Here is a 20,830-nt window from a genome sequence, read left to right on the forward strand (position 1 = left end):
GTGACAATTAGCATGTAAATATAATTATTAATATACAATAAGGGTCAACCTCTCTACGTCTCTGCAGACACTTTTCCAGTGTTTGCACCCTTATCCTCACAGACACCAGAGTTTCTCTTCTTAATGCAATGTTAAGTTTTTCACTCTTCTTTGCAGTGGTCAAAAGATTAGAAGTTCACACACTCCTGATCTTTTCACAGTGTATTTGTTCCTTCTAATCATCCTTCAGGTTTCATTGAGTCATGCTTTTATATGTCAGATGAAATGATCTTTTCCTGCTCAAACCCACCGAATATAGACGTATGAGAGGCATCTACGGTTTTTCTCCTTCTGCAATGATTTTCTTGCTTTGTTCTCTTTTCCTTTTATTTGATTTAATAACCAGAGTGTTATATCTCTGGGCAAATCACACCAAAGAAAAGCAAACATGACACTGTTTTGTTTACTAGCCAGCAACACAAAAGCTGTCAGTGGTGCACTTTTGTCCAGGGAGCTTTTACTCCTTATTTATCCAATCTTTTTGCTGTGGGGACAAACAAGTTAGTGCATCTGTTATCTCTGGCTGCTGGCACTGAGTCTCATCCTGTTCTTTGTTACACTGCTCTGCAGCTGAGACTCTGACTAGGCTTTTCTTTTCATATATTTTTAGCTCGACAGCAGGATTAGGAAGCCTCATTTTCTCCTTTAAATTCATTGTCTTGGATCCAGGGATGATTAAATCTGTCCGTCTCAATCAGCTCAAGACTCCATGACATCAGAAAACGCATATGTGACGGTGTCACATATGCGTTTTGTGAACGGTGTGGTTCGTCCTCTCAGGTTCAACTCAGGACTGATTCGAACACATTTAGTTTTATAATCTGAGCCCAGTTCTCTGAGTGGAGACACAGGAAGCTGTGGGGTTAAATATGTTGCAGATCAGAGTCCAGTTTCCAAGGACTGGTGTCCTTAAAGGTGCAGTATGTAACTTTTATATAAACAAAAAATATGTTTTTTTTATGTTTGTTAAAATTATCAATTTTGTGACAGTAATCTATGAAAAAATCAAGCTTCTCCCAGAGCTCCCAGTAGGAAATGCATAAATAAACCACTCAGTCAGAATCAACCAATCAGAACCAGGAGGAGGGTCTTAGTGCTGTCAATCACTCTCGTTTCTCCTCCTTGTTATCTGCTATTCAGCTGGTTCACCACTACAAAGTCTGTTACAAATGCCAATTAGCTTTGGCATTTGTAACAGCTAACTGTTAGCTAACTGATGCTAATCATCAATTAGCATACCCACTGATGATGCCAGGTAAACTGTTTTTCTGTAACAGTAAAGTTGTTTATCTGCCATTAGCACATTTAGTAGGTTATTAAATCTTGCATTGAATTTCCATAACAGAACGGCACAACTATCAGTGATATTTTAATTAGACATCATTGGAAACTAAGAACTTTTTTTGTTTTCATCCATTTCCACAAATATCAACATCCCTCTTTACGTAAACGTTTTATTTTTTTCTTTGTTTTAAAACCTGAAAAACAGAAATAAAATGGTGATTGTTGAGCTCAAAGTGAGTTTTATTTAGCTGGACTGAGGGGGGAAAGCACCTCTTTGGTTTGTAAAGGTTGCAGACGCCTGGACTAAATGAATCTCTGACTTTATCTCAGCAGCATCACCACCTGTGTCACCTTACTGACAGGTGGTGTCAGTAAGGTGACATTAAAGCTGGTGATTTTGTAATCACCAGCTTAGAGGCTGGTGATTACAAAACTTTCAGCATGTAACAGATCTTTAACTGTTTTCTTCTGGACCAGGATTCGGTGACATCAGTCTGATGTTCCTGCAGATATGCCACTCTCTCAGAAGCTTTGAACAAATGGCATAAAGTCCCCCCTCTGGTTACATATAAAGCAGCATGTCTCCTGAATGCATCTGAAAGGAGCGCAGTGGCTGGGTATCATTATGCTCCCACGGTGCTTTTTGTCCCTAATTGCACCCTGTCACCCTGTGGGGAACAGAGACGCAGAGAGAATTGTACTTGCTTGTGTGATGTGTGCCAGAACACTTTTGTCTCTGTAAGGAAATGATTGGAGACCCTTTTCTTGTTTTATATTACAGTGAGTTCAAACATAAGAATGAGTAACACACAGTGAGTGAGGACAGCTGCGGGGTGTGTGCGTGTGTGTGTGTGTGTGTTTGGACGTCCTGCTGGGCTTGTGTTTGGACCTACGTGTGTTGAGTTGGTTTTAGGCTGCAGAAATGTTCTGCTGCTCAGCCTCGCCTTTTCTGTTCCTCAGATAATGAGAGAACCTGCGACTGGAGACAGTGTGAGCTCGCACAGAGATGCTCCCACTACCAACACACACACACACAGGCTGCTGGCCAATGCGGTCTCTGCGTGTCCTGGTGTGTGAGCGACCCTGTGTATTTGTGTGATAATGATTCTCTAATGAGCGCTGCTGCTAGCACGTTAATGAGACAGACTTCAGAGTGTGTGTGTTTGCGTTTGTGTGTATTTTGCACAGAAGTGACTTTTTTCTAAGACAGCTTGTGTTTTCACGTTGTCTGTTCTTATCATGACACCACTCAAGTCCAGCTGATGTCTGTTTATGTTTATATTTATGTCAGAGTCAACAAAAATACAAGAACTTTGATCTTTTTACATCGATAATTCCCTCCAGGATTATTTTTGTGATTTTTTTTTTTTGCAATCAAAATCACAGATTTTTGGCACTAATTTAGAAATATTTGCAAGGTGTTCTGCAATATTTGAGTCTACATTTAATGTTAAATGTGATGCTTTTGTTACTCGATCAAACTTGACATCAAGTAAGGCTGAGGTAGCGCTGGAGTAAAAGTTAGAAATCCTGCCACCTACAGGTCGGAGTTAGCATCCATCCATCCATCCATTTTCTGTTCACCCTTTGTCCCTAATGGGGTCGGGAGGGTTGCCGGTGCCCATCTCCAGCTACGTTCCGGGCGAGAGGAGGGGTACACCCTGGACAGGTCGCCAGTCTGTCGCAGGGCAACACAGAGACATACAGGACAACCATGCACACACACACTCACACCTAGGGAGAATTTAGAGCGACCAATTAACCTGACAGTCATGTTTTTGGACTGTGGGAGGAAGCCGGAGTACCCGGAGAGAACCCACGCATGCACAGGGAGAACATGCAAACTCCGTGCAGAAAGACCCCGGCCGGGAATCGAACCCACTGTTGGGTTGGGCCTTGCTGCAAGGCAACAGTGCTACCAACTGCGCCACTGTGCAGCCCCGGAGTTAGCATCACTTAAACCAATTGTTTTTGACCACTTGCGTGGAAAATTTGCATTAAACACACAATTATGCACAAGCACAAAAAATGCAGTAGTCTTTTGATTTTGCGTAAATTTTCACAAAAAACTAAAGGGACTGGCTGAGGTAATTTGGAAGGAAACAGATATAAATAGCTGTGATTTGATTAATACAATATTTAAGTACAGAACTGTTATCTTGAAGGTTTTATTTATGCCACATAAAAAAGCAACGATCTGTTGAGTTTGCATGAATTTCCGCCATCGCCTACATGGTAGTTAGCCCTGCAAGATTTTAATTTCAGGTTTTATCTGCGAAAAGAACACAAGTAAGCATGTCTGTCATACCAAACATGTCAAGAATCTAATTTGCTCTGCAGTCTTTGCACAGAATGATGATTGAGGTACAAATTTAGGATTTTGTAAATAAATTAATATATTTCTTACATGTTGTCTGTCTTTTCCCATCTGTCTTCCCTCCTCTCCGTCTTTCTTGTTTTCCGTCTGCAGCAGTACTTCACTCTCCTCATCATAACAGATGGTGTCATCAGTGACATGGATGAGACGCGCGACGCCATCGTTCAGGCCTCCAAGTTGCCAATGTCCATCATCATCATCGGTGTCGGTAACGCCGACTTCGCTGCCATGGAGTTCTTGGATGGAGACGCCAGCGTTCTGAGGTCCAACACGGGGGAGGAGGCGGTCCGGGACATCGTGCAGTTCGTCCCCTTCAGGGATTTCCGTAATGTAAGTATTGATTAATAGCAATTTCTGATTCTTCTCAGCCTTCAGGTGTTCACCTGGAACAGAGCTTTGATTGACTTTTTAACTAATAAAACCCTGAAGGAGTCACGTCTTAAAGCAGCAGCTTTTCAGAATAACAGCCATTAATGCAAACTTCCACTCACAACCACATTGTTCTCACTAAAGTTTGTTGCTGCCCTGAAAAGTTGAAAGTTTGGAGAAAAATTGTGACGATTTTTTGTGGATAATTAAAAAAGTCTCATTATTCCAAAAAGTCAGCAGCTAATAAAACCTGAGCTTTCAAGAAACCATACTTGGATCTTTGTTTTTTCTAACAGGTTTGTGTTTTTGCAGTGTAACCAGTCTAGCTCTGCTGCATTTGATGTGGTTTGAGGAACAACTTCTATCAAAATGAATGGGGAACACTTGGTCCATTAAGCTAGCCAGAAGTTGTAATGATCTATTAGAGAAAACATTTAGATTAAAACTCAAACCTAACCTCCAGAGGGGTTTGATGACCCTTTTACCAACTAATGTTTCAGTGTTGCAGTTTCATTTTGCCTCGGTTTTAGCTGTTCTTCACTAAACGAAGCAGTATAAACAGCAGCCTGTTGCGTCTCGTTTTGTATTTTATCACACACACAGCACACTCAGAGCTCAGAGAATTTGCTGTTTGAGGGTTCCTGCTCCGTTATCTCGCCCTCGGCAGAGGAGCTGCAGGCGTGCGCCATGCTGATGGCTTTCTGAGCTGCGTTTATGTTAATGAAGGTTTGTACGTGTGTGCTGCAGGTGAGCAGAGACACTGGAGCGTCCTCTTCCAGGCTGTCCACTGGAGGACTCATTAGTGGGGGTTTTTGTAGTTTTTCTGCATATGTTTCTGTGTGTGTGTGTGTGTGTGTGTGGGTTGTCGGTGAGCAAACTAACTTCCAGTGTAGTGGGAGGAACAGACGATGTTTGTTGGCTTCATTCCAGCTGTTGGTGGGAGAGCAAGAGACAGAAATGAAGTGAAAGGAAAAGGGCAGGAATTAATCTGAGACGGAGAGGAAATGAAGAAATCTGAAGAAGGTCCTTTACTCCCACACCTACTACTAATCATTCGCAGAACATGCAGAGTTGAATATCTTACATAATGTTGAGTTTCCATGGATTTAAGAAAACTTACATGATGTTACCACAATGAAGATTTGAGAAAAGAGCTCATATTCTAATGTTTTTTTTAAAATCAATATGCATAATGGTTTCATTTAAAGCCTTCTGCTATTTTTAACAAACACAGCAACATTTCTGATTATGTTTATATATATTTAAAGTTGTTTTTAGGGTTTAGGATTCTGCTTTTAATTTGATTTTTGCCTTGTTTGTACTTTTTGTGCAGCAGTTTATTCAACCTTGTGTTGTTTTTTGAGTTCTGGGGTTTTCCCTGCTGGCTGGAAGCATTCTTTAATCAATCAAATTATTAACACAACTAGGATTCTGTCGTGAGATGCCACTTTTTAGAGCTGATGTTCCCTGGCACATGCAGGCAGCCATCTTGATTCCTCAACTTAAATAAGTCATGGTTTTTATATAAAGGTAAAAAATGTGACATATTCATCCCTCATGAGTCATTACTAAGTACAGTCTAATTTTGTTGCATTAGAGTAGCTTGTATTTTGGAGAACATCTCTAGCAGTTTTGCACATAAATGGACTAAAGTTCTCCCTGTTTTTCTTAAATATAGCTCTTTCTTTCTCTTAATGAAAGATTAATTCTCTTAATCTTAATGCACAGCTTCACTGTAAAAACACAAAATCTTGTCAAGTATGTTTGTGTAGTTTCTAGTGCAAATACATTAGTACACATAAAACAAGACAAACCTATCTTAAAAGTAACTTTTCACCAATATAAAGGAGCTTATTTTATGTAAATAATTCTTTAATATTGATGATGAGGTATTAGTTCCACTGGCAGATTATTTCACTTATAACAAGAAATTATTCCCATGTTCCAAGTGAAAAGGTCTGTCAGCAGAACTAGTGCTTCTTCATCAATATTAAGGAAATATTGACTTAAAACAAGCTTCTATATCTTACTGAAAAGCTACTTTCAAATTAGTTTTGTTTTATTTCAAGCATACTAACATATTTACTCTAGAAACTATAGACAAAAATACTTAAGTAGTTTTGTCTGCAGTCTTGACTTTAGCCAGTAGAGGTCATTGAATCTAATGTTTAGCAACATTATTTTGTCGTTTTTTCTTCCTTTTAGGCTCCGAAGGAGACACTTGCCAAGTCTGTCCTGGCTGAGCTCCCTCAGCAGGTCACCCAGTATTTCAAACAGAGAAATCTACCGCCCATCAACCCGGCGCCGGAGTGAGGCATCCCCAGGTCCAGAGTCCACTCGCTGTACATTAGCTTGACAGATCCTAAAAAATGTTCTTGTTGCAGGCAAACAGTGCAGAATTAAAGTGTGTATGTCAGATAAAAAACAATCTAACATCCATACCGTCATATTTTATACTGGTTAAAGACTGTTTAAAGTGTGAGTTCAACAGAAGTGATGTTGTTTGTGTCCAAAAATGGGAGGTAAAAATGACCTTGACACAACAGGATGTGTTTTTTATTTATTTATTTTGCATGTCAGTGTGTCATGTGACAGGGACCGTGTGATCCGTGGATCTCCGTTGTGCTAAATCCTTTCTTGAAGCCTAGCAGTTTGAAACCTCTCCAAGTTTTATATGAGGTAGCGGACGCGATGGAAGCCGTTTGATTTTGTGCTCATGTGCAACAGACTCACAGCCTGAGTCCAAACAGAGAAGAATCTCCTCAGCTGCGACAAACAGAGGTTTTTATTTGGAAGTTGAGATCAACAGTTATCTGAGCGGTGAGGATTAATTCCTGGAAGGGATGAAATGTGAGCAGAATGAGGCCACAGTGGCTGCTGTAGCAACGTCACAGAGTAGATGTGGGAACTCATTAGGCTGTTTAACATGGAGACATTTTCTTTGCTTTTGCACAATTTCTGTATTTATTATAGCCTGAGTTCATCCTGCATGTTGCCACTATTTCCTTATTGTTTACAAAAGCTGACGATCACAAATGCATGTTTTTTTTTAATATAAATATTTAAACAGATGAAAATATTTAATGAAAGTACAGAAAAGCGTTTAGTGACAAAGAAATAATATTCTATGAGATTTGAATGAGCAGAAAGTACAGAGAAACTTTTTGTGTGAACTTTTCGAATGTATATTTCTATGATGCTGTTTCTGAAATTATGAACCAACGTTTCTGCCATGTTTAATGTAATTTTTATGCAGTGCTGACTTGTGCAATTAAACCGCAATGTGTATCGCTGTGAGTCTGTAGCAAACGTGTTGCTCTCATTTTCAAAAAGGAGTGAATGTGAATGCAAAAGGACCAGGATGGAAACCAACTTTAATGCAAATGTCACAAAATGATATAAAGAAGTAAAACTGCAAAACATAATTATAAACAAAGGGCAAAATGAAATCTCCAAAAGAAACTTCACTAATCTTGAAAGAAATGCAAAAGATGTGCACACACTTGAAAAACAAGAGATGGAAAGTAATAAATTACTACTTTAGGAAAAGCAGAATTGGTGGAACTTTGAATGAAAAGCCTCCAATCCAAATGCTTTCAAAAAACCAACAAAGGCTCTAAAGAAATTATGCAAAACAAGACTTTTAAATCAACACAAATTTAACAAAACTCCCACAAAAAAAACTACTCCACTCATTTTAAAGATGTTTATAAAGCCTTAAACAACATATTATGTTTACAGATTGAATTGGGAGTGCTAGGATGGCTTTGTACCTACCACACACACATACACACACCCACACACACACGCACCCCCCCCCCCCCCCCCCCCCCCCACACACACACACACCCGCCCACACACACCCCCACACACACACACACATACCTTCAGAGAGGGAAATCAAGCACAAAGAGGAGCGCCCACTTTGCTCACAGTTAGAAGTTTCCACACCTGCTGCTAAGTGAAGAAGGTGAGACTTTGCAGATTCTGTGCTGCTGGTGAGACTCACCTTTTGATCACATCTATCCTGGAATTCACACAACTCCCTTCTGATTTCCTTCTGCAGGTTTTATTTGTACAGAAAGATAATTCTGACAGGATCTCAGCAGCGAGAGCATGAAGAAAGTCTTCTTTGAGCCTGGTGGGCAACCTGCTGCTTGAGCCACAAACCAGCCTGGACTTTTACTGCAGAATCTGCCAAGATCAGAGAACATGGCTGCTGGTGACAGATGCTCTGCTTTGTTTAGTTTGCCTCCAAACCCAAATCCCCCACTGACATTATTCTTTGTGCATGTTCGTCATTTTATTTGTTGTCATAGCAACTCCCTTCTCAGCAACACATGATCTTTCGCTCCATCTCTTGGTTACACCCAGAAACCTGTGGCTGGCTGCATTATAACGGAGAGCTGACATGAGACAAAACAAACAGCTTCAAATTCAACATCAAGAGATCAAATTATCTCCAAATACAACAACTTCAAGCTTTTATCCACTTTAATAAATCACAAACACCGAAGTGTTGAGGTTGTTTTTTACCGTCTCATCACCTTCAATGCCAACCTGCATTCGATCCCAATCAGCCAACGCAGCTCAACTCCAGATGCACGATTCTTCTGCCAAGGTCTAATGAGGCCAGGATACACATCCCACAATCCAGTTACACAAATTAGTTCTCTTCCAATCCAATTTCACAAATTAATTTTAATACCTATGTTTTGCTCTTTCTGCCCTTTGCTGTTGTGCAGCACAGAGAGAAAAGTTATGTGATTACAGAGTTAGTGCTGAAGAGCAATCCATGACACATGTCTTGTTTTATGAATGTAGGTGATTACTGAACAATCTCTTCAGTCTTTCAACGTTCATTTCTGTAAATGTTAAGAAAAAAACCCCAGTTCCATTCGACCGACAGACCGATGTTGGTTGCTAGATTGTTTATTACCCACAGAGTGTGCTGTAAAATTCTGCTGACATTGCACATTTGACCAATCAAACTCAATGTTTACATGAAAGTGGCTGCAAACAGTTGCACAACTATACAACCACACATCTTTGGAAAGCAGAAATACATGATCACATGTATTTTCTGCATGTGATCATCCACTTGTTGCCAACAAGAATACAACAAGTGGTTTCTTGATGATAACTAAACAACAAAACACTTGTCTTTCCAGCTGCCATTGTACAGTTCATACAGCAGTAAAACCAAGTGACCAAACGTGCTGGAGCTCTGGTTGCTTGGTAACGGTGCAGTACATGACTCCTCAGTCATCACTTACTGACTATTAAGGTTTTTTGAAACGGCTCATCTTCTAGACATCAAAAAACTTTAACTTATTGCCAAAAATTGGCCAAGTGTTTTTAAAGTGTCTGATAGTCTTTTGCTCTTTGTTGATTCTTGCTTTAATGCTTATTGTTGTGGGACGCTTCGGTTAAGATCAGTAAAAATGGCAATCAACCCTGATCTACCCAACATTAGAGCAGAGTTGTAGGAGAATCAAGTCACGACTGAATGTAACCTGAGGGTTGGGAGAACTGACTGATGGATGTGGAATAGGTGATGGATTTTTGAGTGGCTGTGGGTGAACAGAAGAAACACAATAATAATGGAACCACAACGGAACATTTTTCAGAACACAAGGATCCAGAGTAACTAGAAAAAGCTACACTTTGGGATCTTTCACTATAACAGACTGAAGAAACTCACTCAGTACTACAGAGAAATCTGCAGTTCATCCATTTTAAATAACATAATTGTTGCGTTTACGTTGAATCATGACCTTCCAACACAATGTGAACTACTTCCTCAGGCTGCATTGATGCTCTTTGTTACAGTTTAAAGGTTTCTATTACCAAAGGTCAAAGTGTAATATTGTTGTATCTGAATGATACTTGAGCCTAAACAAATGTCTTGTTGTTTTGACTGATTCTTTAGCAGATTATTTTAACACTAAAAGCATTCTTTATCATTTGTTACCATGTTTTTGTAACATACATGTTTAGCATGTGAAATATAATTGATTTTCTAGTTTAAATCAGTTTTTTATGCAAATGCAAAAGAGCAGGGATACATTACCCCCAAATCCTCATGGTTTGATTATTCTGTTAATGATACTCACTTGGACATAGTTTATATATTTGTGAACATTTGTGAGCAAAAGTATGTTACTTGGCAGCTAAAATATTAAGAAACCAGTGAAAGTGGAGGGCTGCCCCCCAGTGGTTTCATAACTGAACGACAAGTGCAGCTATTAAAGTAGATGCCGAGATGACGGCTCCTTCTTTTCAGATATTTATTCTGCTGTAACAACTTCAAATTGAGTTTAATTTCCCTTAATGAAGCAGCAGGATTTATTTAAGCGAGCTGAACATCAGTCCAACCTGTCCTTTAGACCTGTGAAGCCTGTGACATCTCTCCATCAGTGGGCTGGAAAAAGTGACACATTTCTGAGCAGCCAAGAAAAGCACTGGAGCAGAGTGACAGAGACTGCCTGACCCAGATAAGGAGCCTGAAAAAGAAGTGGAGATGGATCGAACTCAGGAACATGGTTAGGAAGAGATGCATGGTGAGAGAAAAACATAAACCCAGATGGATTTCCTAAAAGTTTCTAACTCATTTCAGCAACACAACAAACCATAACAAAACATTTCTCTACATTTATTGTAGCCAAACACTAAATGAATAAAGTCACAGGTACATATCATATAGTTCTAGGCACATGACTGATATAAGGGGATAAAAACCATGTAAAGTGCATACAACAGTTTTTACTGCAACACCTTTTGTGAATAAAAGCACATCAGCCATATTGAATTTTCAAAGTCAGAATATGTATTTCATGGCCCATTACAGATAACTTTTATATCCTGGGTTCAACTGAAAAAACAGTCAAAATACAAACCAGGTGTAAGCATTAAATGTTGGATGGTAAAGTCTTTATAGGTCTCCCTATATTAGACGTATTTCCTAAAACCTTCCACTCAAAACAGGCAAGGTATTCCTGTATTTCTTTCTAACAACCACAGAGACGACTCCCTTGACGTCCTTCAGCCTGTCAGAGTCGAAGTCCACCAGCAGCTTCCTGACCCCGGTTCTCATCGGGGTGAAGGCGATTTTCACCGACACCTTCTGGCCTGGAGAAATAACACCGCTAAAAAAAGAAACAAAAAAGAGAACAGGGTGAGCAAGGAGAGGGTTAATTCTGCTTCCGTTTTCATCTGTATTTATTCCGTACTCGACGTAGATGTGAGTGTCAGACAGCAGGCCAGCCCCCTCCAGGGTGAACACACCACCAGTCAGAGGGACTGGCAGAGGATTGGTGAAGGAGATAGAAGCCGTCAGCTGTTTCCAAACAAAAGCCTTCCCAAGAACCTTGGAGAAAATGCAGAAAGTCTTTACTTTTATTTTGTTTATACCAAAAATGTTTGGATTATATATGCTTGTGTTTGGGCCTTTGTGTTGTTCCTTAGGTTGTTTGCTCACCTGAATGTGGAGCTCAGGTAAGCTCAGTGGGATGTCCGCCACAGCCATGATGGGCAAACTGTTCCCCTGAGCTTCAGCCAGTGCTTTCACCCTGATCAGGTGATGGTCAGAGACACACTTGGCGTAGTCATCGTAGCGGAAACGCAGCACTTCTTTATGAGCTAAACTCACAAAGCATGAGAGAAGAAAACAATCAGACTCTGCAGCTAGATCACTGATTTTTACATCAGGGCTCTGCTGACCGTTCTGAGCCGACACAGTCACGTTGTTCATCTGCCTCTGGCACTCCCCCTGGTGGAGAGAGTTGTAAGTGACAGCCATAGCGTGCACCGTCAGATGAACGTTAGCATCATCTCCTCCTTCATTCTTCACCTATGAACAGAACAGACATCATTCATCACTTAGAGGAGGGTTATCAAACTTGTTTTCATTTTGTGCACGAATGTTCTTAAAGGGGCGGCTGTACTAGAATATATTGATAAAACCAATAAATAAAAAAAAACAGCTGGCTCTGCATTTGATAAGTTCTTCTTAAAATCAGTCCCCCCAGAATTTCGCTTTTTTTTTTTTTGCAATAAAAATCTAAGATTTTCTGGTACTAATTTATAAATATTTGCTAGAAATGTTGCAATACTTGCACTTATGTGTGATGTTAAATGTGACTTTTTGTTAGTCGCATAATCTATTACAGACTATAACTTGACATGAAGTAAGTCTGAGGCAGAAGTGTAGAAATAAAAAAAAAATACTGCCACTCACAGGTGGAAGTTAGCATCACTTCAACCCAATATTTTAGACAATTTTTGCAGAAAATTAGTCTTGCATTTTTTCTTGCAAAAAATGCTGAGATCTGTTGATTTTACATGAATTTCCATGAAAAACTGGAGGGGCTGGCTTATGTAATTTGGCAGTACACAGATAAAAACTGCTTTGCTTTGATTTGATCAATAAAATAATATTGACGCACACAACTGTTATCTTAGAGGCCTTGTATTTGACACATGTGACTTAGAGAGCCAAACCAAAACATTGCAGAAGAAGAAAACAAACAGAATCCTGTCACTGTGTACCTCAACAATCACGTCAAAGTCTGTTCCAAACACGGGGTTAGGATGTCTGATGGACAGGCTGAGCTGTGCCGGCTCTACGCTCTCATTGGGCTGCAGGGTGGCCCTGCGCTTTGCCTTCTTATAAACCTCTCTCTCTTCCACAGAGCCTGCAAAACAAACAAACAAACAAAAAAGTATCAGTAAAATTCAGAATCCTACTGTGAAAACAATTATATGCCACAGTGGGAAGAAGAAGCCTCAACAGTCTGATGCCTTGTTGTGAAACTAAATATGAGGTTCTGAGATAAACTGTAATAATTGTGTCAGTTTTAGATTCTAAAATTGTTTCTCTTCTCAGTCTCTGACCCTCAGGGTATTTGTAGAGCAGAGTGATGTCTTCTCTGAAGTCGCCATAAACGCTTTTGGTGCTGATGTTCCTTCCCACGTTTCTCTGGTCCGTGCTGATCTGTTGCCTCTGGCCGTCTGGTAGGACATTCCAGTAAACGATGTCAGCGTTCACCTCGGCGAAAACAAACGGAGCATCGTACTTCACTCCCAGATTTCCCTCCTTGATAGCCGCCACCGGACACGGGCCGCAGCAAAACTCCCCTAAAAAATATGGTCATAATTAATTTAAGGTAGCTGTTGCACTGCAAAAACTCAAATCCTTACCAGGTATTTATGGTCTCAGAATTGATGAAAAATAATGATTATAAGTGAAATAATATGCCAGTTGAAACAAGACAGATTTGTTCACTTATAGCATTGGGAAAATGTCTTGTTACAAATGGAATAATCTGCCAGTGGAACTAGTTTTTTCATCAATATTAAAGAATTATTGATTTAAAAACAAGTTCTTTACTTGCCAGTTAGTATTATCTTATTTCAAGTGTACTAAGATATTTATTTGTACTAGAAAATAGGCCAAAAATACTTGGTAAGATTTTGTGTTTTTGCAGTTTGCAACAATGTGTGAATTGACAACTCAGCCCATTCAATTCAAACATTTCAAAATCACATGAGTTGAAGAAAGGATATCTGGAAAATGAGAAGAAATCAGAAATGTACCATCGCTCAGTTCTTGAGGTGTGGGGTCCAAAACCTGCCAGCCATCATTTCCTTTAGGGAGATCGTCTCTCCTCATCCAGGACTCGACCCAACAGTGGAAGTTCCTAAAACCAAAAGAAAGAGAAAAAAATCTTAAACTATCAGATGAATAATTTCAACATTTGCTTGGAAGTCCACTCATGGAAAGATTGACAACAATCTTACATAATACTCTTGTGAAAGATATTTCTCTCTCTGGATGAAATTGAAATTGTTTGGAAACCAACTTTGCACTGATGCCACATGCATGATTAGTGTGAGGGATTGCTGCACCATGCAATGATGGAGGAAGTTCTGCTGCAATGTCAGTGACTCTGTAGAATCAGCTGGTCTTCCTTGGGAGAAAACGTTTTACCACATGGAATAATAAACTTAACTTGACTGCATTATGTGTAGTGGTGCACTGATAAACTACCCCTGACATCTTTCATTTTGGGAGATCGGTTGATGCTTACATAAGCACTGACCCTACCTAACTCATCAAAGGTCAGAAAATCAGCCACTTTCCCCTTTAACTTTCCCCCTCTAGGGCTGACTATCGGGCTTTTTCAATACTTGCGTCAAAACTTTTTGATCAAAATCAAGTTTTTATTTTAATTGTTTGTTTCCATCCATCCATCCATCCATCCACCCATCCATCCATCCATCCACCCACCCACCCACTTACAACACCCTTCTCCCCCATTTAGCAAATTTATTTTCAAAATGTCAAATTACAAATGGTGGATGGAAACATAGCTACTAATTTGGTTCTAAAAACTTCTGATGTCCATGAATAAAACAATAGGAATTATAAAGTGTTGGCTGCGTAGCATGAATGTTTGGATTTGATCTTACCATTTGCTGTCTGTCTTTTCCTCTCTGCTCTCAAAGTCCACCACAAAGTCCAAGGACAGATTCCCATCCACATCATGAGCTGAGCAGAAGTTGGTTATGAGTCGCGTTGGGATTCCCAGACAGCGAAGAACTATAAAGAAACATTGTTGTCACTCTTTCTTCCTGTCGTTTTTTCCTATGGATTTAGTCACTTTTCACTTTTCACTAAGGGATTTTGGAAAACTACATTATAAGTAACATGTAGAAAACTTAAATAGTAATGTATTTGTTGTCGATTGCTGTGGACCTGTTCAGTAGAACAGCTGTATTTACAGTGAAAGCTGTTACCTGTACATGCGACACCTGCAAACACCCAACACTGGCCGTATTTGACTGCTCTGATGCCGGATTTGCTCCACTGCCTGAGGATGGGCACGCTGCCCGTCCATCGATTTGGTGCGACTCCATCAAGGTACGGTGCCCTCCAGCGCCCAATCAGCACGCCCCTGTCACCATTAGCATTCACCTGCACAGGTGGAAAAGACTGCTTTAAGTCTGCAAAATAATTTTCTCTCATATTATAAGTGAACTAATATTCCAAAATGTCTTGTTTCAACTAGCATTTTATTTCACTTATAATTTGTATTTTTTTAAATCAATTTTAAGGAATTGTTGACTTATAACAACCTCCTATATATTACTGAAAAGTTACTTTTTAAGTCAGTTTTGTCTTATTTCAAATGTTCTAGATAAAAAATACTTGGTAAGATTTAGTGTTTTTGCAGTGTGCAGTGCAGTATTAATCTTTATGAATCCATCATGTGTCTTTCAGAGAAGAAGAGTTCCTCACCATTGCGGTGACCATCCTGCTGACGTAGATCGGATCAGATCTGCTCTCAATGTCCATCTTTGAGTTGTGCAGAGCCTCCTTGGAATTATCCAGGACTTCAAAACAAATGTCCATCACAAAGTCCTCAAACTTGTCAAGAAACGTCATTAGGGAAGGAAAATGAGATGAAAACTATTAGCTTGATGCTCATAAAATAAGTGGATTTAACTTAAAGTTTTTTTTACAGTGCAGGAAGAATCGGCAATGCACCACCATGACCTCTCTATTGACCCTTTGCGCGTGACGTCACGCTATTTATGAACTCTTCCCGCTCCGCCATGACGGACGTCAAAACAACCTCTGCGCTCCTGTAAAAAAACTCTGGCAGCCTAATGTCGCTTTTGTTGAGTTGATTTCACTTTAAAAATGGATGCAAATCTAACCAAACTTGTCATTTTATTGTAGAAGGTTTAATGAGAGACACCGCAGCAATGGATAGCAGCCGTCAATAATAATGACTGGCAGCGGATTTGCAGCGAACACTTTTTACAAGGTAAGAAGATTAGCGTTCATATACTTTATAAGTAAGTATTATTAGAAAGATATCAAATATGGAGAAGGTTCGCCTCTAACCCTTAGTAACAATGGAGAAAATGCTCTACCATCATGTAGCCTAGCATGTATGTAAAAAAAAACTGGTTAGCATCTCGTCTTTTGCAGGTTTTTGAGGCTGCTCCGGTGTAAAAGGAAACCCTATTTATGTCATAGTGATATAAATCATGCGGTGTGAATCCAGGTAAAGTCGGTAATTTGATCATCAGGAGGGAGGACGTATGGGTCGGTTTCTAAGCTAGCTATTTCAAACTTTAGTGAGTACCGCCGTCTATGAGCCCCAACCACGTGTGTTACGTTCACAGACAAATTAACTCGACTCCAACGAGCAGAAGCCATGAAGAAACGGACAAAAACAACTTGGGAAAACAATTTGCTCCCGTCCTTCTTGCGTCATGGTGCCTCGAATGATTAAGTGATCTAGTTGCAAAGGGTCAGTTGAAGATGTTGTTCTGGTTCAATGTAAATGAGGCCAAAGACATTTTATGTTTTTGTTTTTTTTTTTTCTTAAAGGAGACGTATTATACAAAATTCTAATTTTTCACGTTTTATTACTTCCTTTTGGGTTTCTACTGATTCTAAAAACGGTTAAAGCACTCAAAAAAACCACCCAGGTGGTTTCTGGCAATAAGTTAGTGTTTATTGGTGTCTATAAAATGAGCCTCCAGATTGTAATGTCACAGATCAGCAGGCACTTCCACTCACCTAGCAACCCCAGTGAAGGCCAGCCTAGTCTGTTTACCACTGTATGCTGTACAATGGCTGCTGGAAAAGACAAATGTTTTGTTGTCGACTTATCATCCAGAAACCACTTGCTGGTGTTTTAATAAATGCCTACCAAACAGATATATCTTTTAGAACATCTTGGCCTTACTATTTTTCAGATTATGCAAACAAAGTCCATGTCCTGTCCGTTTGTCATCCTGTTTGTCTGGTCACATTGTAACACGTCTTGTCCAGAAGTCTCTTCTGTCCAACAAACACGTTTTGTGATCCAGCCGAAACCCCAGAGTCGCCGCTGACACGCTGCTGTGAAAAGTCTCACATGCCAAACTCTGTCCTGACAGACGAACACAAGCACTTCTTCAACCCATCCACACAGTAAATATCTGTGGCTGTGTGGGCGTGGTACCTGTCCGTAACTCCAGGAAATGCTTTTGATGTAATCCCAGGTATCCATGAATATGACTCCGTCTTCGTTCATGATGTATTCCTGGAGCAGTCTCTCATCAGGCAGGTACACAACGTCATCTGATACACAGACATGCATAATTAGCCACAAAGTTTTCTGTTCTTAATACAGCACAAAGAAGAGTTTAAACATCTAATGTTTGCAGAAACAGCAAATCAGAAAACTTATACTTTTTCACAAAGTATACTTTGTTATATAAAAACACAAAATCTTACACAGTATTATTTTTTTGTATAGTTTCTTGTGCGAATATCTTAGTTTTGTCTTTCTTCAAGTGTACTAACTTAAAGATTAATTTTCAGCAAAATATATGAGCTTGTTTTAAGTCAATGAGTCCTTAAAATATTTTACTTGTAACCACTGTAGTACATTTCATCAATATTAAGGAGTTATTGACTTAAAACGAGCTCATATCTCTTGGTGAAAAGTTACTTGTAAGTTAGTTTTGTCTTGCTTCAAGTGCATTAAGATATTTGCACTAGAAACTAGACAAAAATACTTGGTAAGATTTCTGTGTCGATTGTGCCACAGTCACTCTCAGAGTGCTTAAACACGTCTGCTCCTCTCACTCTTTGCTGTTTCCTCCTGTTATTTTTCCGTCTGTTTCCTGTCATCATTTTTGGATTTCTGTGTTTGATCTGCTCTGGCTCCCTGTGTTCTATGTAATTTTTGTTCATTTGTTCATTAAATACCACAAAATAGACTCTACTCCTCCGCCAGCTGCATTTGTGCCCACCAGCAAACTACATAACATGACAGAATTATTAATTATGAACATGTGTGACGAACAAAAATATAGTTTCTTTTAAATTAGTTCTGTAGGAAGCATCCTCTACCTTTGCACCAAGGGTTAAACAGCACATGGAAGCTGACTTCGTCCACTGTCTCCACGATGCGTCCATCCGGTGACATCAGCAGCACGACCAGACGGTACTGTCCAATGACGGCGTCTGCTGGGCTCTGCAGCGTCAGTAATATTTCCCCCTGAGCCTCCTGCTGGCTGAACCACCAGCTGTCTCCGGCCCCCCGCTGCTTTTGAACCTTAACCACCACTTCGTCTCTTTTACCTGTATAAACACAAAGTTTTTAGTCAGTGCATGTTGATTTTTTTTTATTATCGAGGAACAAGATGCAACAGTTTCTCACCTTTAAAGAAAATATGAGGCCTCTGCAATCTGTGAAAATTTTGTTTTTTTTTTGTTTGACAGCCAATGAATCCCACAAACATTGTGTGCAGAAAAAAGAAATTTGGACACATTGATGTCTGTTGGATCAGGATGACCATTTTCTCACTCCTACCAAACAACTGATCAGCCCTCTGTCAGCCGGTCTGCCGTGATGATCAAACCGAGCCTGTGAGCGCAGATAAAAATGACTCCATCTTTGTTGCCAGTCTTTGAGGTGGTCTGAATAAATAACGGCGCTGGGTTTCCAATCTTGCTCCACAGGAAATAAAATGCAGCTCAGGCAAGACAAGAGACAGACAAGGCATCTGGGAAACCTCCCATGTTTATCTTTTTACTGACACTGGAATTTAAGGGCGAGTATCCTCGCTGTTTCTCAGCCTGAAAACATCCAACAGCTTCCATATGAAACAGAAACAGCTTCTGTTTTTGTCTTTCTATGACTTCAAATCTCCAGTTTTCCTCTTAAGATTCAGCTCCACTGTCTTACAGCATGACAAACCCAAACTGACAAACATTTCATCTACATCTAAAACACACTGTTGAAACACAAAATCTTGCCAAGTAGTTTCTAATGCAAATATCTTAGTACAGTTACAAATAAGAGAAAATTATGGTAAATAACTTTTCAGCAACAGATAGGATATATATATAAAATGAGAAAAACAATCTGCCAGTAATCTAAGTGACTGAATTCAGAATTACTGTTCAAAATTCTTGATCAGTATGCAAGAATTTTCTACGTACAATGAGCTCCTATATCTTGCTGAAAAGTTGCTTGTACTTTAGTTTTCACTAGAAACTAGAGACAAATACTTGGTAAGATTTTGTGTTTTTGCAGTGTAGTGACTGAAGATCTTTCTTGATTGGTCAGCTCACCCAGGTGCAGGACGAGCTCCAGCTGGTGTTTGGGGGGCAGAGAGTCGGAGCACTGCACGGTTATGGAGAAGGGCTGCCCTCTGCGGACAATCAAGCGCTCCCGATCGATCTCCCTGGTGCGGTGAGCCAAGTTGTTTTCATGGCTTCTCAGGTCCACGTCGACAATGAAAGCTGACCAGAACCAGCAGAGATGAGTTAGATGCATTTTTTCTTTGACAAAATAAAAACTGCAAAAACACAACTTTTTACCAAGGATCTTTAAGTAGTGTAAATATATTAGTACACTTGAAATAAGACAAAATGAACTGAAAAGTTACTTTTCAGCAAAAAATAGGAGCTTGTTTAAAGTAAATAATGCATTAATATTGATGATAATGTACTTTTTCCACTGGCAGATTATTTCACTTTTAAATTTTTTTTATGTTATAAGTGAATAATCTCCCAGTAGAACAAATAGTTTTTCATCAATATTGAGGAATTATTGACTTAAAACAAGCTGGTAATTCTTGATGAAAAAGTTACTTGTATATTAGTTTTGTCCTATTTCAAGCATTCTAAGATATTTGAACTACAAACTAGACAAAATGCTTGGTAAGATTTAGTGTTTTTGCAGTGAAGAATCACTTGTTAACACCTGATGAAAGTCGAATGGCTATAAGTTTGGTCTAGAGTCAGAATGACTAGATTCTAATGGATCGGTTGTTTGATTTTGTGGGATGGAAATGATTGTAGCTTTTCAACCAATCTGATTATACTTCCTGTTCTTTTCTTCCACCCAAAGCTGTTTTCTACACAAAAGCCTAGAAAGCAGACCAGAGGAGACTCGCTGTGCTCTATCAGCTCTTATTCTATCAGTACTTGAGTTCTCAAACACTTTGGTCAGCTGCTGTTTTTAAACCTGCATTATAAGTAGGCTTGGCACGAATGCATTTTTAACCAGTGATGCTTTATTATGAATGTTTTAAATTATAAGAAACGCTGAGCTTGTTCTTGCTGTTGTTTATGTGTTAATCTATGGCACTCTGCAGACGTAGTGTTGGGATGTTTTTGGGGTGTTTAAATGTTCTTTTCTGAGTGTACCTATTGCACCCAAATTCTTCCCATTTGAAATAAATCATATCTAAAAAAAACAGTAGAAAGTTACAGCCATGTTACAGCCAGGGTAGCTCTGAGGGACACGTGGTGACCTTCAGGTCAACTTACTCAGTCAGATCTTTGCTCTCTGAATAAAAAGCTGTTTTTGCCTTTATTGCAGGAATGGGTTTGGTCACAACGACATATTGACTCATAAATTAGACCTTTTTTTGCACACACAATACAATCTCCCCCTGAATTATCCTAATGAACAGTAAAAGAAATATTAATAATAGCAAAGTGGTCACTTACTGCTGGGGTCGGCCATCGCGTGTACTCTCCTCTGTTCCTCTCTTCCTCCTCCTGGGTCCAGCTGGGTTCAGTATTTGTACAGCAGAGGGTCGACCCTCCCTCCTCCCTCCTCCCTCCTGCCTGACACACATGCACTCATCGACTCACCCTCACTTCCCTCTTTGACCTCTTTGACCTCTGACATCACTTCTCAAAAGGCTGAGCTCCTCTGTGGGTGTGTGCAGCGG

The 20,830-nt window shown here is 39.7% G+C and overlaps 2 protein-coding genes across 2 annotated transcripts in view; one reads left to right on the plus strand and one right to left on the minus strand.

Moving 5' to 3' along the window:
* The window catches only part of cpne2 (copine II), a 39,810-nt gene extending 32,444 nt beyond the window's left edge, over positions 1–7,366 (plus strand). Inside the window, exons 15-16 of the mRNA XM_032546005.1 lie at positions 3,794–4,030; positions 6,275–7,366. Of these exons, the coding sequence (XP_032401896.1) occupies positions 3,794–4,030; positions 6,275–6,382 (345 nt within the window). The 3' untranslated portion in view covers positions 6,383–7,366. The remainder of the gene's footprint in view (positions 1–3,793; positions 4,031–6,274) is intronic.
* A 3,337-nt stretch (positions 7,367–10,703) lies between these two features.
* tgm2l (transglutaminase 2, like) lies at positions 10,704–20,726 on the minus strand. The gene is made up of 14 exons (XM_032550662.1): positions 20,604–20,726; positions 19,218–19,388; positions 17,991–18,221; positions 17,095–17,213; positions 15,372–15,500; positions 14,870–15,047; positions 14,543–14,672; positions 13,667–13,770; positions 12,965–13,207; positions 12,620–12,765; positions 11,792–11,921; positions 11,550–11,710; positions 11,302–11,438; positions 10,704–11,217 (listed from the first exon to the last, which is right to left on the minus strand). Exons 1-14 carry the CDS (start codon positions 20,617–20,619, stop codon positions 11,034–11,036), a joined length of 2,079 nt encoding a protein of 692 aa, XP_032406553.1. The 5' UTR covers positions 20,620–20,726; the 3' UTR covers positions 10,704–11,033.
* Positions 20,727–20,830: the final 104 nt, after the last annotated feature.

The sequence above is a fragment of the Xiphophorus hellerii genome, chromosome 2 (genome assembly GCF_003331165.1).
Source record: "Xiphophorus hellerii strain 12219 chromosome 2, Xiphophorus_hellerii-4.1, whole genome shotgun sequence".
NCBI lineage: Eukaryota > Metazoa > Chordata > Actinopteri > Cyprinodontiformes > Poeciliidae > Xiphophorus > Xiphophorus hellerii.